A 15,000-nucleotide genomic window follows, 5' to 3' on the forward strand; every position below is an offset into this window, starting at 1 on the left:
AGAGAGAGAGAGAGAGAGAGAGAGAGAGAGAGAGAGACTGGGGACACTAGTCTTTAAGGGATGAAAACCACCGCCATAGGGGAAATAGGGAGAACATAAACCAAACTGTGGAATGTATACTGACTGTTTTCTGAACCCAGGGACCAGAATTACTGTGTGTTGGTTGGTGGGTGTGTGGTGCAACGGTGTGTGCCTCCTGGGTGTAGCCAAGACCTGAAACAAGGCACGCGCGCACACACACACACACACACACACACACACACACACACTCTCTCTCTCTCTCTCTCTCTCTCTCTCTCTCTCTCTCTCTCTCTCTCTCTCTCTCTCTCTCTCTCTCTCTCTCTCTCTCTCTCTCTCTCTCTCACACACACACACACACACACACACACACACACACACACACACACACACACACACACACACACACACACATATACATAAAGCTTACAGCAACTAAAATTTGAGGGCAAAGCTGTCATCGCGCGCTCAGTCAGAGGGAAGATTAATGGTTTACAATGGGGAGAGGGAGTGAAAGTTTGAAATAACTGAAAAACGGATAACAAAAATTTAAATAATGCATAGCCAACATTCGAAAAATATTCTAAAACATTGCACCAAACCATTTACGTGCGATACTTCCGGTTCCAACGCTGCCCTTCCCTTTTCTACCCTCCCTAGCCACTACTCTCACCCCTATTCCACCCTTTTACTACTCCTCACACCACAGTTTCCCATCTCTCCCTGTCTTTTCGCTCCCCAAACTCACTAACCCCATATCCTTAACCCCCAATGGCTTCCCCCCTCCTTCCCCCATCACGTATCCCCTCCAGCAGGTTGTCATTGCAGGATTACCTCTTCATCCTACTGTGTCGAGGCGCAGCAGGAGGGGCGATCCTTTCATTTCCTACCCACACAAGTATCCGACAGCTCTATATGACATACTGTTGCTTCTGCTGCTGCTGCTGCTGCTGCTGCTACGGTCCACTCGCTTTTGCTTCAACTCTATAGTAAAAAAGGCTCAATGTTGAAAAAAAATGGGATATTGTTGTTTGGGTTTACTTATATTTAGGCTTACTAGAGAAAGTTATACAAAGATTTCGTCATTGAGATAATGTATGAAGCTTTAATAAACACTCGAAAGAAAGAAAAAGGGTTAAAAGAACTACTTTATGCAATTCTGGGCCAGTACAGTATTTGAATGCAGTGCAGAAACTCATATAGACTTTTAATGGTTGTGATTCAGGAAAGATGTGTTATTTTAGTAGTGAAAGGATGAAACTACCGCCACTTCATTGGGTTTTACGGCGTTGTGTGATCCTCTTTGTTGTTTTGGCGTCTTAAATCATTCGGTTCGTAAATCATTCCTTTCTTGTTTCTTTGTGCCGCCTCTGTTTGCCTTTCGTTACGTCAGGCTCTTCATTGCTTAGTTTCCTTTCCGCATCCTTCACCGTCACTGCTTCACTCACTCCATCACTGTTTTCCCTCCCTTTCTTCCTCCTCCTCTTCTTCATTCATTTATACATTTGAACTCTATATCTTCCCTTTTTCACTCACTCTATCTCATGTACATCTTTCATATTCCTCTTTTGTTCATTTTATTACCTCTTCAATGTCCACTTAAATTCATTTACTGACTCCATCACCTTCACACACTCTTTCACTTATTACATCGCTTCTATCATTTTATTCATCCGTTAATTTACCTCTTTCACTTTTTGACTCATTCCTTCACCTCTTCACCCTCCCCCCACCGCCTCCCCTGGGTTCCCGGCGTCAGTCATTCCATTGCCTCCAGACTTCCCACTCTCCCCGGTCCTTCACTCACTCCATCACCTCCAAACACTTCACCGAACTTCCTTCACTCATTCTATTACCTCCGAAACTTTTACCTTCCTTCCTTCCTTCGTTCATTTCATCTATATCGCCTTTTCTTCTCACCCATTCTTTCACCTCCTTACTCTCCTCCACCTTTCTTCCTTTAATCATTCTATCACCTCCAAATCTTCCACCTTCCCTCTTCATATCATTGCATCCACTTACTTTCCACCCAATCCATCCCTCTCTTTCCTTTATTCCGTCTATCATTTCCATTTTTTTCTTCACCCATTCTTCCTTCTCTTTATCCTTTCATCTTTATTTCTCCACTCATTTCATCCCTTGCACCTTTTTTTTTTCTCCAACCTTCTTCACTCATTCCTTCACCCGCCACCACCTGCCTTCCCCGCGCTACTCATTACCGATACTGCCTGGAGCACCTGCTGAGCCAAAACGACCAGGTAAAATGGCCGTCACTCACACCACAAGTTGCGCCACAGTACCCTCGCCATGCAAACCCCCCGACGCTTTGACGAGGCCCGCTCACGCCTTTTTATTGTGTCACGCTTTAATCACATCATGACTGGAGTGAAAGTGAGTTATGAAGTGCCGACTGACATGCTAGAGGGGACAACGGAATGTAATTTTTTTTTTAGTATATGCGCATGGACTTGTGTGTGTGTGTGTGTGTGTGTGTGTGTGTGTGTGTGTGTGTTGTTATTTATTTATTATGAGGCAGGGCAAGGTAATTCAAGGCAGATGAGGTGAGATGACGCAAGCCAAGTGTCAGCAGGCAACACAAGCAGCAGCAATACAACCACCACCACCACCAACACCAACACCAACACCACCACCACCACCACCACCACCACCACCACCACCACCACCACCACCACCAGCCTTCACCTACACTCTATTAAAATATACGTAAAAGTCAGGCTGGAGTGGCAGAGCACCTTTAATATGAACCTGCAGAGGCGGAGGCCCAGGCGTGGTGGTGGTGGTGGTGGTGATGGCAGTGGTGATGGTGGTGAAGATTATGGTGGTCGCTGCCTGAGGGTAGGTGTAGTAGGGAAAATGTCCGACTCTAGTGTAAGGGAGGTAATGGTAGTGATGTGTGGTGATGAGGGTGTCAGAGGGAGCAGTGCTGGTGGTGGCATGGTGCTGAGGAAGGTGTCTGGTGCTCTGGCCGGGCTGGTGGTGGTGGTGATGGTAGCGGTGGTGGTGGTGGTCGTTATATACCCTCTCCAGTGAGTGTTTTGATGACCCTGTGGCGGCGCTGTGGTGGTTGTGTCGTGCGCTGCCGGGCCGTGGCGAGTAGCGAGTAGTAAAGAAAGTTTGTCATATAGTTTTGTTTGGCATTTAGCGAGTTAGCGGTGGAGGGAAGTATGATGTAATGGATGGAGTGTGAGTGGGCGAGGAGGCCGCCACAGGGAGTACAGAGCAGGCCGAGGTAAGAGTGACGGTGGTCTGGGAAGAGGCAGGCAGACAGACAAGGAGACTGACAGAAAATGGAGGGGAGGCAGTCTTGTTGCCTTCCTTGCTGTGTGCCCATCATCCTACCTTCCAACACGTCTTTCCTCATTAAACAGTCTTGAATGTCTTTCAGTTCTTTCACTTCCCCTTCCTCCTTCTTCTCCTCCTCCTCCTCCTCCTCCTCCTCCTCCTCCTCCTCCTCCTCCTCCTCCTCCTCCTCCTCCTCCTCCTCCTCCTCTTTTTCCTTCTCCTCCTACTGATAGTCACATTTTTTTCTTTTTTAAGTTTCTGGTCTTTAATTGACTTGAATTTGTTTGTTCATTGATGATAAATATGCTCAGTTTGTGTTTCGATGCCTACTGATGTTGTGTAACCATGTTGTTGTGGCCGAAATCAATCAATTCAACGGTATTAGTGTTGCTATATACTTATCTCGTGCAGAAACTCATATAGACTTTTTAATAATCCATGAATTACGTCAAGAACATTACACTTTTTTCCTTCTTTTTTTTTTCACGGCTCACATCTTAATTTCATTCTGGTGCTTGACGTCAGTGGAAGACAAGACTGAGCAACGGTGCGCCATGTGTGTCTCGTCATCACGGTGGTGGGAGGCGAGGTGCAGTCTTACAGCTTAAGTCTCATGCCGTCGTTTGCTGTTAATGTTTGAAAGTTTTTTCTTTATATAGTTTGCCGTTTGTTTCACATGGAGGAGGACTTCAATAAATCTGGCTGCAAAAAATTAGGCAGTACAGGCTGAACAAAACTACATCACTACGTGGTATGAGCTTCCTTCCCTTAGATCAGTGTGGCCAGCGTCTGTGTCAGTGTTCAATACCCTTTACAGGATAATGAATGACAAAAGATCGGTAACATAGCATAAGGCCTAAACGTGTTAGTCCATGTTCGTAATACAAATCTGAAGAGATGCGGAACTCAGTGCAGCTATTATGTCTTGTGCTGGCATCTCGCACTTGTCGTCCTTCTTTTGTTTCTATTCCCACGTTCCCATGTAGCCGTGCACTGACTTGGCGACCAACAATCTAACTATGCACGCGCTTCGTCCTGCTTTCCATCACTCACCAATGTAATTATTCACAGTGCCAGACTTACCTTTCGTTAATCACCATTGCGGGTTTTTATTTTTTGGCTGGGAATCTTTTTTTTTTTTACCGATGGGGCTTAGAATAATTGCCTGATTCATCTTCTTTTCACAGCTTAAGGTGGAAGGATCTGCATTTTATCGATGCAGTCACGATATATAGCCTTTCTTTCCTTCCTTACTTGTGGCGGATGAAAGCGGCAAATACGTCAAATTTTAGAGTTAAATTGGCATCTTATATATTTCATGGTAAGGGGTTTCCTATTATGCTGGAGGGTCATATTTTCGTCCTTCTGGCGTCCTATATTGGCTCGTCGATCATGTAGTCAAGGCCTCCCTGCGTCACCGCCTCCTCACCTCCTCAGCTCTTCCCTCGCCTCGGAAAATATGGGTCGCTCTTTTAAGCTCGCGTTATTTTATCATTAATGGCTGAAGAGAAACTTTTCAGCCTCAAGGTGCGATGCGAGTGTCGGCGGAGGGCGAGTCATGGCAGGAGGGTTGTTGGTTAGTGATGCCTGGACAATATCAACGAAGGTCCTGCCAAGTAAAGGCACCACATTGTAGCTTCTGGTTGAAATATATTATTGTGAGTGTCTTGTAAATTATCTAATTCTGCACAAAGCGAGTTTATAAGCTATCTGATTTTCTTTTACTGTTTAGAAAAATGAATAAGCAAAGACAGAAAAAGAGAACCGTGTGATGTGGTATGATGATCTCTAACTGAACCATAACATATAATTTGCATTGTATGAGTAGCATGCAGTTTCATGTAGCAGCAATATATAAACGGTAAATGAAAGGACAGCAAGAGTAAGGAAGTGAGTGATCCGCTGTGGCGATCCCTAACAGAAACGGCCTAAAAAAAAAAAAAAAAAAAAAAGCAGTGTATAGTGTGTGTATGGGTAGCAGTGACATACTACAGTATATTCGTGGTATGTACCTTTCAGTTTCATACACAGGCAATATAAAAGGTGTAGATGGAGCGACAGACAGTAATGCACAATACAATGCAATGCCACAATACAACAGTGACAGTTTGTGTAGAGGCTGCAACTCCATGGACGGAGCTGTGTGGCCTGTGCGGGAACGTGGAGGCTTTGCTTGATTAACTTTATGGGTAAACCTCGACCTCCGCGACCCGCCAGTCACAGGAGGCGGCGTGCGAGGAGGAAGCCGGGGATTATTCAGCAAATTAATCCGTACAGGCTATTGCAAATACCTCGGTGGGAATGCTTTGGACAATAACATTTCACAGCCTTCCACGAGCCTGGCAGCAACAACACACACACACACACACACACACACACACACACACACACACACACACACACACGCACGCACACACACACACACACACACACACACACACACACACACACACACACACGCACGCACGCACGCACGCACGCACGCACACACACACACACACACACACACACACACACACACACACACACACACACACACACACACACACACACACCAGGTATGCCAGTCAGTGAATACGATCATGGCAGGCATAGGTAGTCAGGTTAGCTATTTAGATGGGTAGACGAATATATAGATGAATAGATGTTTATTGATTCTCTTGTCTTATCTATTTCTCTGCAGGGTAAAAGATTATTTATTCTACCTATTTTCATTTTTGTTTTGTATCAGACTTTCTTGTTGTGATTGGACAATGGTCATCTATTAATCATTTCATTATTCTTTTGTTTTCTATTCTAACCTTTAAATGTGCAGCGTCACGTGACTTCGCTATTGCGGTACGAAAATGAGTTAGTGAACCAGTTTACAGTAACTTTTCTTTACTATTTTTTTCTTCTTTCCTTACATTCTTTCCTTTTTTTTTTTTTCTTTCCTTGTCTCTCTCAGCAGTGCCAGACAGGATCAAGTCTCCTTTCCCTTCTGCTGCTTTGGTTTGTGTTATCATTTGCGTCACTGTATTGTTTGGGTGTTTGATGTCCTGGAGTAACTAACCTGACCTAGCTGCCCAGTGTGTAGAGACAAGTTCTGGGCAGTAGTCAACAAGATCCCGCACCAACCACTAACACAACTACTTTCTTTCTTCCGCAGAGTAACCATATCCACCGCACTTCCTACAGAATAAAAGCCTTCAGCCATGTCTTCACGGTCGACCTTGAGCTCAACACGTAAGTAAAATGTTCCTCAAAGTTGTCAACCTCTTCAGTACCATTTCCATGTTCATTGTGGTGACTATTTGCTGATTTTATACACTTTCAGAAACTTACTTGGGAGATTATAATTGTGAAGACTGTGGCCATTAATTTTCTGACCTCCATAGGCCCTTCCTAACGTCAATAAAATGGTCTAATCATACATAAATCTCAAAGTAAAGATGTGTCCCAGTACTCAATGTCGTTAAATGCAAGTAAACATAAGTCATTCTTGCTAAATGTTGATGTCACCTTAATAGATAAACCAATAATCTAAGGAACTGAAGAAATTTATTGTCTTCAAACTTTACTGTAAAATAATCAAAATCTACATAAAGTAGTGACGTTTTTGGGAGTGTGATGCGTGGAGTGTGTTGCCAGTGCGTGGAGTGTGTTGGTAGTGCGTGGAGTGTGTTGGGGTGCGTGGAGTGTGTTGCCAGTGCGTGGAGTGTGTTGGGGTGCGTGGAGTGTGTTGGGGTGCGTGGAATGTGTTGGGGTGCGTGGAGTGTGTTGCCAGTGCGTGGAGTGTGTTGGGGTGCGTGGAATGTGTTGGGGTGCGTGGAGTGTGTTAGGGGTGCGCGGAGTGTGTTGGCGTTGCGTGGAATGTGTTGGCGGTGCGTGGAGTGTGTTGGTGATGCGTGGCGTATGTTGGCGGTGCGTGGAGTGTGTTGGCGGTGCGTGGAGTGTGTTCGGGTGCGTGGAATGTGTTGGGGTGCGTGGAGTGCGTTGGGGATGCGTGTAGTTTGTTGGCGGTGGGTGAAGTGTGTTGGCGGTGCATGTAGTATGTTATGGCTGCGTGGAGTGTGTTGGCGGTTCGTGGAGTGTGTTAGCGGCGCTTGGAGTGTGTTGGCGGTGCGTGGAGTGTTTTGGCGGTGCGTGGAGTGTGTTGGCGGTGCGTGGAGTGTGTTGGTGGCGCAAGAAGTTCCCTCCACTGTATCTCTCCAAAATCGTCATAAAAGCCGTGAAAGAAATTGTTTGACATTTTTAGTTCATTATTTTATTTTGGGCCGACCGGGAAGCACTCAGGAGGTAAGGGCCGAGGTGAGAGAGAGGATGGCGACTCCCCCTCTCCCCCATTTCACCCCTAACCCTCCCGAAAACTCTTACCACTGGTGCTGGTCAATGGCCGACACTTGAAAAGAAACTCTCTTTATTATTTTTTTCCTTGTCACCTGCCAGATTTTGTACAGCAACTCCATCCTCCATTCTCAACTATCATTTTTGTGGATTGGTTATGTTTTCTGTCGTGTCACCTCGCCCTAGCTGAGTTGTAACCACTAACTCAAGCAGAATAAATAATTTCCATGTGTGTGCTCGGCCTGCAAGCCTCGCGTAACACTAATGGTCTGAGTGTAGTTGTCACTCACGCTGTCAGGCTACACCAGGGTACCGTAATATAATGGATGTTGTTGGAGTTTTTAAGGATGTTTTTTAATGATTCTAATGATGGTTTTACAAGGATTTTTCATTCGGTAAGAAATACACTCATGAGAGCCTGATTAATTATCTCTGCAGCCTCAGAAATAATCCTGATGGAAGATCTAGAAAACATGTTTAAGAATATGGGCCTAGGACGTCTTAGCCGCTCTGCTGAGTTATTCTATTCCAGACTTTTCTTCCTAAACTTGTGGCCGATTCTCTTCTGGAAGTCAGAAGTTCCCAACAAAAAACTAACGTAAATAATCATGAAAATAATGAGCATAGTGATGAAGGTAGAGAGAGAACTGCTAAAAATGTATATTTAGCATTAATGCTTCTTAAACACTCGGCTTGGTAAAACGTGACCTTTATTTTCTCATCGCTTAACCTTTTTTACCCTCCCGCTCTCTTGTCTATTTGCTCTCCTCGAAAATCTTCAAGAACTGCAAGTCCTCTGTGTACAAACTCCATTTTCTTCATGTTTTTTTTACCTGGCTGGACTTGTTCCTTGCTGGGTGGTGGCGGTGGTAGGCTCGTTAGGTGAGGCGCGGGATTTAGTGCGTGGGTCAATGTTTAGTAACCCTTGGTCTTGTTTACAGGCAACTGCTTTCCCCCAACCTGGTCGCCCACCACCGCATGAGAGATCGCTCCAGCAACATTGACCGCAACGTAAGTACCAGACATCTCTTTTTCGTCCTTGTCATCCGCAGCATCTTCCTTATCCTCATCCTCATCCTCATCGTGCCCATCATCATTATACTCTTCCTCTGTAGTAACGTAAATACCGAACACATCTTTCTTCTACTCTTGTCTCTCCTCTTTCTCATCATCATCATCCTCATCATCCTCATCATCATCCTCTTCCTTCTCTTGTAGTTTGTTAGCCACTTCAGTAACATGACGCGTTTTCATATTCATTCTACTTACTATTTGGTGGTTTTATACAGCTTCAGAAACTCATGTTGGGGGATTAAAATAGTGAAGAGTGCTGCCATTAATCTTCTGACTTCCATAGACCCTTCCTAATGTCAATAAAATGGTCTAACCATACCCAAACCAAAGGTAAAAAAAAGCGTCCTAGTACTGACGGGGTTAAGTTAAGGTCTTCTATAGTATGAGATTTACGTTTTTCTTTTTTCCACTTTTTGTGTGTGGTCTACAGATCCCACAGTAAGATTTCAGTGTTACGTAAATTTTCCCACAAAGATCTTCACACTTTTTGTAACAACTATAATGATGTTGTCCGTGATAAATCCCTCTAAATCTAACTCAACTTAATTTATCATCGGAGTTATTTAGATGGAAATGTTAAGAGCGAAATATTCTTGCGTTAAATTTAACACTACGAACAGAAGATGCACGCTAGTTCAGAATTTTTTTTCTCTTTTCCTTATTTCTTTGAACGTGATGTGTGCTAGAGGTATCAACAGCACAATTTGCTGCTAAATATTCACCTCCATTTTCACAGTAGGAGTAGTTAACCAGTTTCACTCTCATTTGATTTTTTCGTCGTTAAATTACTCAATGGAAAAATAATAATGGAAGTTGTGGCAGGTTGTCCGTTCGCTGTACATTTTTTACGGGTACTTTTAATGCTCTGATCTATACGCCAGCTCCTATCACTGAGGTCACGTCAGGGGCCCAGTGAGCAGGTGTTGTGTTCAGCCGCCACTACCTAACTTTCACACACCAAAATGGAAAAGAACGTAAATACGAGGACTGAGCTTTAAAAAATATATAAAAGTAAAGATGTATAAAGGAAACAAAGCTTCTGCCACATTACTACCACTGAGTTAAGCCAAGTGTGGAATATTCTCACTTCTATTTGATTTGGAAAGTGACGTTCTGGAAGAAAGAAGCAAATAGTGAAGCACACGACTGAAATGTTAGAAGGCAAAAGGGACGAGAGGAAGGAATACGTAGTGAGATACAGAAAGAGGGAAGGAAAAGAAGGAAACAGACGGGAATGGTGCAGAGATGAGGAAACAAAATAATAAAAGGAAAAACTATCGAAAACTGGAAGAAAAGAAAGAGGACGAGAATGTGAAGAGGAAGAAACAAGGAGTGAAATACTGCAGGAACACTGGAGGACTACAAATTGGAGAAGGACAAGGACAAGGAGGAAGACAAGGAGTAGTGGCCAGGTCTTAATAACTACTTCCTTTATTTTCTCTTTAGCGTCTTTCTTTTATTATCTACATTTGGTGCGTTAACATGTGGTCACTGCCAAGGCTCACCCAGGAGAGTATCAGTCAGACACACCTCAGTCCTAGAAAGAGGAAATTAATCATACGCGGGACACAGTAGCCAAAAACATTCACACTTGGCAAGAAGCGTCACTGCTTCAAGAGAGTTGTTGTAAGAAGGAATGGGTAAAGATGAGACGAAGCTACACAATTCCCTTCGAAAATTGTGTTAAAGTTATTTACGACAATTTTGAGGCGACAAGGAATTGAACTTGACAGGAGTGGACAGAGAGAGAGAGAGAGAGAGAGAGAGAGAGAGAGAGAGAGAGAGAGAGAGAGAGAGAGAGAGAGAGAGAGAGAGAGAGAGAGAATTAAAAGGAGAGATAGCTTTCTTACACTTCTTCCTTCTTTTTTTTTTTTTTTTGACGCAGTGTTCGTTTTGAAAGAGTGTATGATTCTTACTTAACCCTTCCACTCTTAAACAGTTTCCCTCACTATCATCTATAAGCTTTGAAAGACTTGTTTTTATCACAATGTCTTAAATACGTAGATTAGCGTAAATGACATTATCTTCACATTATTTTTAATTATTGCCCACCCAAAAATGTTTGATTACTGTGACCAAAGTGTTAACAAAAGAGGAGCATAACAGTGAGCGGCTTCGAAAAAAAGACGAGTGGTTGGCAATGTGTCGTCGCAGAGATGGTCGCCGCCGCCACCTACTACAAGTTGGTGCGACGCGACGAGCGAGATTAGATGGAAAGACTCATTCCCCGAGTGATGTTTGTATAATGTCAGCTCCGCCCTTGCAGTCCCGGCTGGCATAAATCTTGCTCCCTCGTCACACAGATGCAATCCCCCTTCGGCACGTAATGCTCGTCTCGCCCGGGCGTGGGTTGCCTGCCATTCTTAGCCCGATTGCACTGCGTGAATCTTGGGCATGTGCGTGGACGATAAACATTTTTCTTTTTTTTCATCACTACTGCCTCCCTGACTGAGGATTATTTACGTCTGAATGGTCGTTGTGGAACTCTATCAGCCTTTGTTTGGCTCCCCATCACAAGTGGCGGCTTCCATGGGCCACCCGCACCGGCTTTTCAGCTTAACCTGAATTGAGTTTGACAAGTGTGTGCCAGCATAAACGCTTCTCTGGGCCGAGTGGGACGCTCAAGCTGGCCTTCATATTTACCGGAATTCAGGCTTTTGGACTTCTTTTCGTGAATATTCCAGTATTTTGACATCGCTCTGTTATGTACCTCTATTCTGATAGCAGTCTGGCGCTCTTCCTGTGTTTTAAGTGCCTGTGTGTTACGTAATATGGAAAAGTGAGGATGAATGCTGAGAGAGAGAGATAGATAGATAGATAGATAGATAGATAGATAGAGAGAGAGAGAGAGAGAGAGAGAGAGAGAGAGAGAGAGAGAGAGAGAGAGAGAGAGAGAGATTATCTGGTTGCTTTTTTTTATTCTTCTCTTCGTTTCCATTTGAATTTACACTCCTCTTCATTTTTCTTTCCATATGAACCCGGACAGCTGTGCGTGTGTTAGTGTGTGTGTGTGTGTGTGTGTGTGTGTGTGTGTGTCCTTCGTTGGGTGCATCAGGGCAGATCATGAATAACACATCCACACTCACGCTGAGGACAGGCTGTCTCGTGTTTTGCCTGAGCCGGCCCTCACTCCGCCCCTCACTCATCCCGCCCTTCAACCCGCCCTTCACCCCGCCCCTCATGTCATCCCTCATGCCAAACCCTTTTCCCATCTGTCATCACATCCCTCATCCTGTCCTTCACCCCATCCCTCATCCTAATCTCCCACCCCGTCCCTCGTCCTACCCCTCACCCTGCCCCTCATCCTACCCCTCTTCCTTCCTCTCACCCCGTCCCTCACCCCCCGCTACCCTCGCTGACTCGCCCTGCCAATCCCAGAATCAGGTCACGACGCCTGATTGTCACCTGCCGCCTTTAAGTCGAAAATCATTTATTTTTTCCCTGAATACTAATGAAGAACAACGGTTTTTAGAGAGAAAAAAAAAGAAGTCCTGATTTTTACACGGAAAAGTTTTCAACATGTTTCGTGTAGTTTTTTTTTATTTCTTTTTTACCTGAATACCTGAAAGAAATATGTCCTTTTTTCACTTACATTTCCCAATAAGCACTTTCCGAGGAGTCAGTGACGATGAGTGTTAGTGATAACAGTGCCGAGTTGGCGGTTCATGGACGCGAACCCTGGACACATTATTTTGAGATCATCCAGCTCTCTAAAGATGACCTCTGAAATGAACCCCGAGTCGCCTGTGCCTTGACTTCTGCCTAACCCTGCGCGTTTCAAGACTGGCCTCCCCGGGACGTCCCCTGCTGCCGCTAAGACCCGCGCCCTTCTTGCTGTACACGATCCCTGCAAGAGGAGTGTTATTTTGGACCACAAATCCAATTCACTTCATTTTCCATCGAGTGGTTTTGTCAGGACAGCTGAGTCTGCACCTCGCCCCCCTCACTGCCTGACCTATATTCTCCGCCTCCGCCGCTCGATTATTATTTTTCTTTCTTGTAACTGTTTTAGTCCCATGCTGGCGATTCTTCTCAGGAGTGTGTGTGTGTGTGTGTGTGTGTGTGTGTGTGTGTGTGTGTGTGTGTGTGTGTGTGTGTGTGCTTCTATAGGGTATAGGGTGTGTGATTCTGTAAGTTTTGTTGAGTTTTTTGCGTCTCTCTCTCTCTCTCTCTCTCTCTCTCTCTCTCTCTCTCTCTCTCTCTCTCTCTCTCTCTCTCTCTCTCTCTCTCTCTCTCTCTCTCTCTCTCTCTCTCTCTCTCTCTCTCTCTCTCTCTCTCTCTCTCTCTCTCTCTCTCTCTCTCTCTCTCTCTCTCTCTCTCTCTCTCTCTCTCTCTCTCTCTCTCTCTCTCTCTCTCTCTCTCTCTCTCTCTCTCTCTCTCTCTCTCCTCCTCCTCCTCCTCCTTCCTCTTCTTCTTCTTCTTCTTCTTCTTCTTCTTCTTCTTCTTCTTCTTCTTCTTCTTCTTCTTCCTCCTCCTCCTCCTCCTCCTCCTCCTCCTCCTCCTCCTCCTCCTCCTCCTCCTCTTTTTCCTCTTCTTCTTCCTCCATGGACATCAAAATTTTGCGTACTTTTTTCTCCTAATATGGAAGGAAAACTGCGGCACTTTTACACATCAACTCGAGCATTTGAGTCCCCGTAGTGTAGATGTGCTTAGAATTAAAAAGTTGATGATGTCTCCGCCAACTTATTCCACGATATACACAAATCTTCCTCACACACTATTACTCACTTATCGGGGTCTGTGGGAGGTTCAAAAACAAGTAGGAATCATTTTAAACCCAATTCCATTTTTGGCTTTACGAAGACTCAAAGCAGTGGCCAGGACAGCACAAGACTCCCTCCAATGTCCGTAGCAAACGTTCGCACCGAGAGTGTGTTCTTTCCCAGCGTGAAATATATCGAGAAGTGGAGGAGGTGATGGGGAGTATAGAGGGTCGTTGCTCCTTCCTCCTGCTTCTGCTGCTGCTGCTGCTGCTGCTGCTGCTGCCGGAGAGAGGAATGAGGGCAGAGCTTCAAAGAGGTTACCAGAAGAGCAGCCGCCCCTCATGCTCTTTGAAGAGAAGAAGCAGCAAAGAGTAGAAAGACGCACGCTTAGGGAAGGGAACTAAGAGCAAGACGAATGGTTGGTAAAGGCATGAATATGAAGTGGCAAAGAGAGAGTGACAGAGAAAGATTTGCTCCTCTGTGGTTAAAAGAGAGGAGTGGCCGGGGGGGCCGGGAAGGGAGGACGGGAATAAAAAAGCACGGCATGGGATTGAATAATAGGTGGACTAAGCCTAAAGAATATTATTGTTGGTGGTCTCGAGTGGAGGAGTGTTGACAGGAGCCTTTCCAACCCGGCCCTCCTCCTTCAGTCCCTCTTAGAGACGCTGCATAAATCCACTTCCTCACTTGACTCAGCCCTCAGCATACCTAACTCCGAAGCCCAGAGCCCATTCCTAAACGCAAAATACGCCCCACCTGCCCGTCTGCCTGCCCGTCTGTCTGCCTGTGTGCCTGCTCCTATGGGCGCCCTGGCCAGGCCGCGCTGACTGCCCCACTCACCTAGTCGCGCGTAAATGCCTATCAGCCATGTCCTTCGTTCCCTTTGATCCGCGTCACTTCCATTACTTTTGATAGCATAGCGCACTAATGATCTTTCACACACACACACACACACACACACACACACACACACACACACACACACACACACACACACACACACACACCTCCTGTATATTTCACCAGAGATACATATCAACATACGTGCTCGGAATTACCGCGTTTCACAGCACCAGGAAGACCAGACGAGCGGAAAGAGAACATGGCCGTGCATGGGAGAGGAGGACATTCCCTTCTCGCCCTTACCAACATTCACGTGCAAGTCACAGAATCAGGGACATCATGGGTAGCAAGGGAGAGGACGAGTGTGCGTACCTGCGGCTTGATGCTCCCTGGCGTTACTGCGTGTGTGGACTTTGTGTTTGCTGAGTCCAGTGGCTGTCTGTGGTGTCTGTCTGTGTTCCTTACCCGTCCCTTCCCTCACCCTCCCACCCCCAATTCCCCAGTGGCTCCGAGTTCTGGTCCCTGGCTGTTATTGCTGGTTGGTACGAGACAGCGTGATCTGATTAGCCTTTGTGCGCGGTTATTGGGGAGGAAAAGTAATCTGGGAGGGAGCGATTAATAGTACTCACGGCAAATTAAGGCAGCTTGTTATAGTAAGTAAGTGGGCTCGGGCGGCGATAGCAGGGGGGATGCCTTTAATAGCATACGCTAAGGGGGCTTCGGGAATTGCCTT

At 45.5% G+C, this 15,000-nt stretch overlaps 1 protein-coding gene across 10 annotated transcripts in view; it reads left to right on the plus strand.

Annotated features, from left to right (window-relative positions):
- The window catches only part of LOC123520139 (disintegrin and metalloproteinase domain-containing protein 11-like), a 722,595-nt gene that overhangs the window by 526,025 nt on the left and 181,570 nt on the right, over positions 1-15,000 (plus strand). For all 10 annotated transcript variants that reach the window (XM_045282075.1, XM_045282076.1, XM_045282074.1 and 7 more), the window contains 2 exons: positions 6,470-6,546; positions 8,589-8,658. In XM_045282075.1, the coding sequence (XP_045138010.1) occupies positions 6,470-6,546; positions 8,589-8,658 (147 nt within the window). The remainder of the gene's footprint in view (positions 1-6,469; positions 6,547-8,588; positions 8,659-15,000) is intronic.

The sequence above is a fragment of the Portunus trituberculatus genome, chromosome 46, assembly GCF_017591435.1.
Source record: "Portunus trituberculatus isolate SZX2019 chromosome 46, ASM1759143v1, whole genome shotgun sequence".
In the NCBI taxonomy this organism is placed as follows: Eukaryota; Metazoa; Arthropoda; class Malacostraca; order Decapoda; family Portunidae; genus Portunus; species Portunus trituberculatus.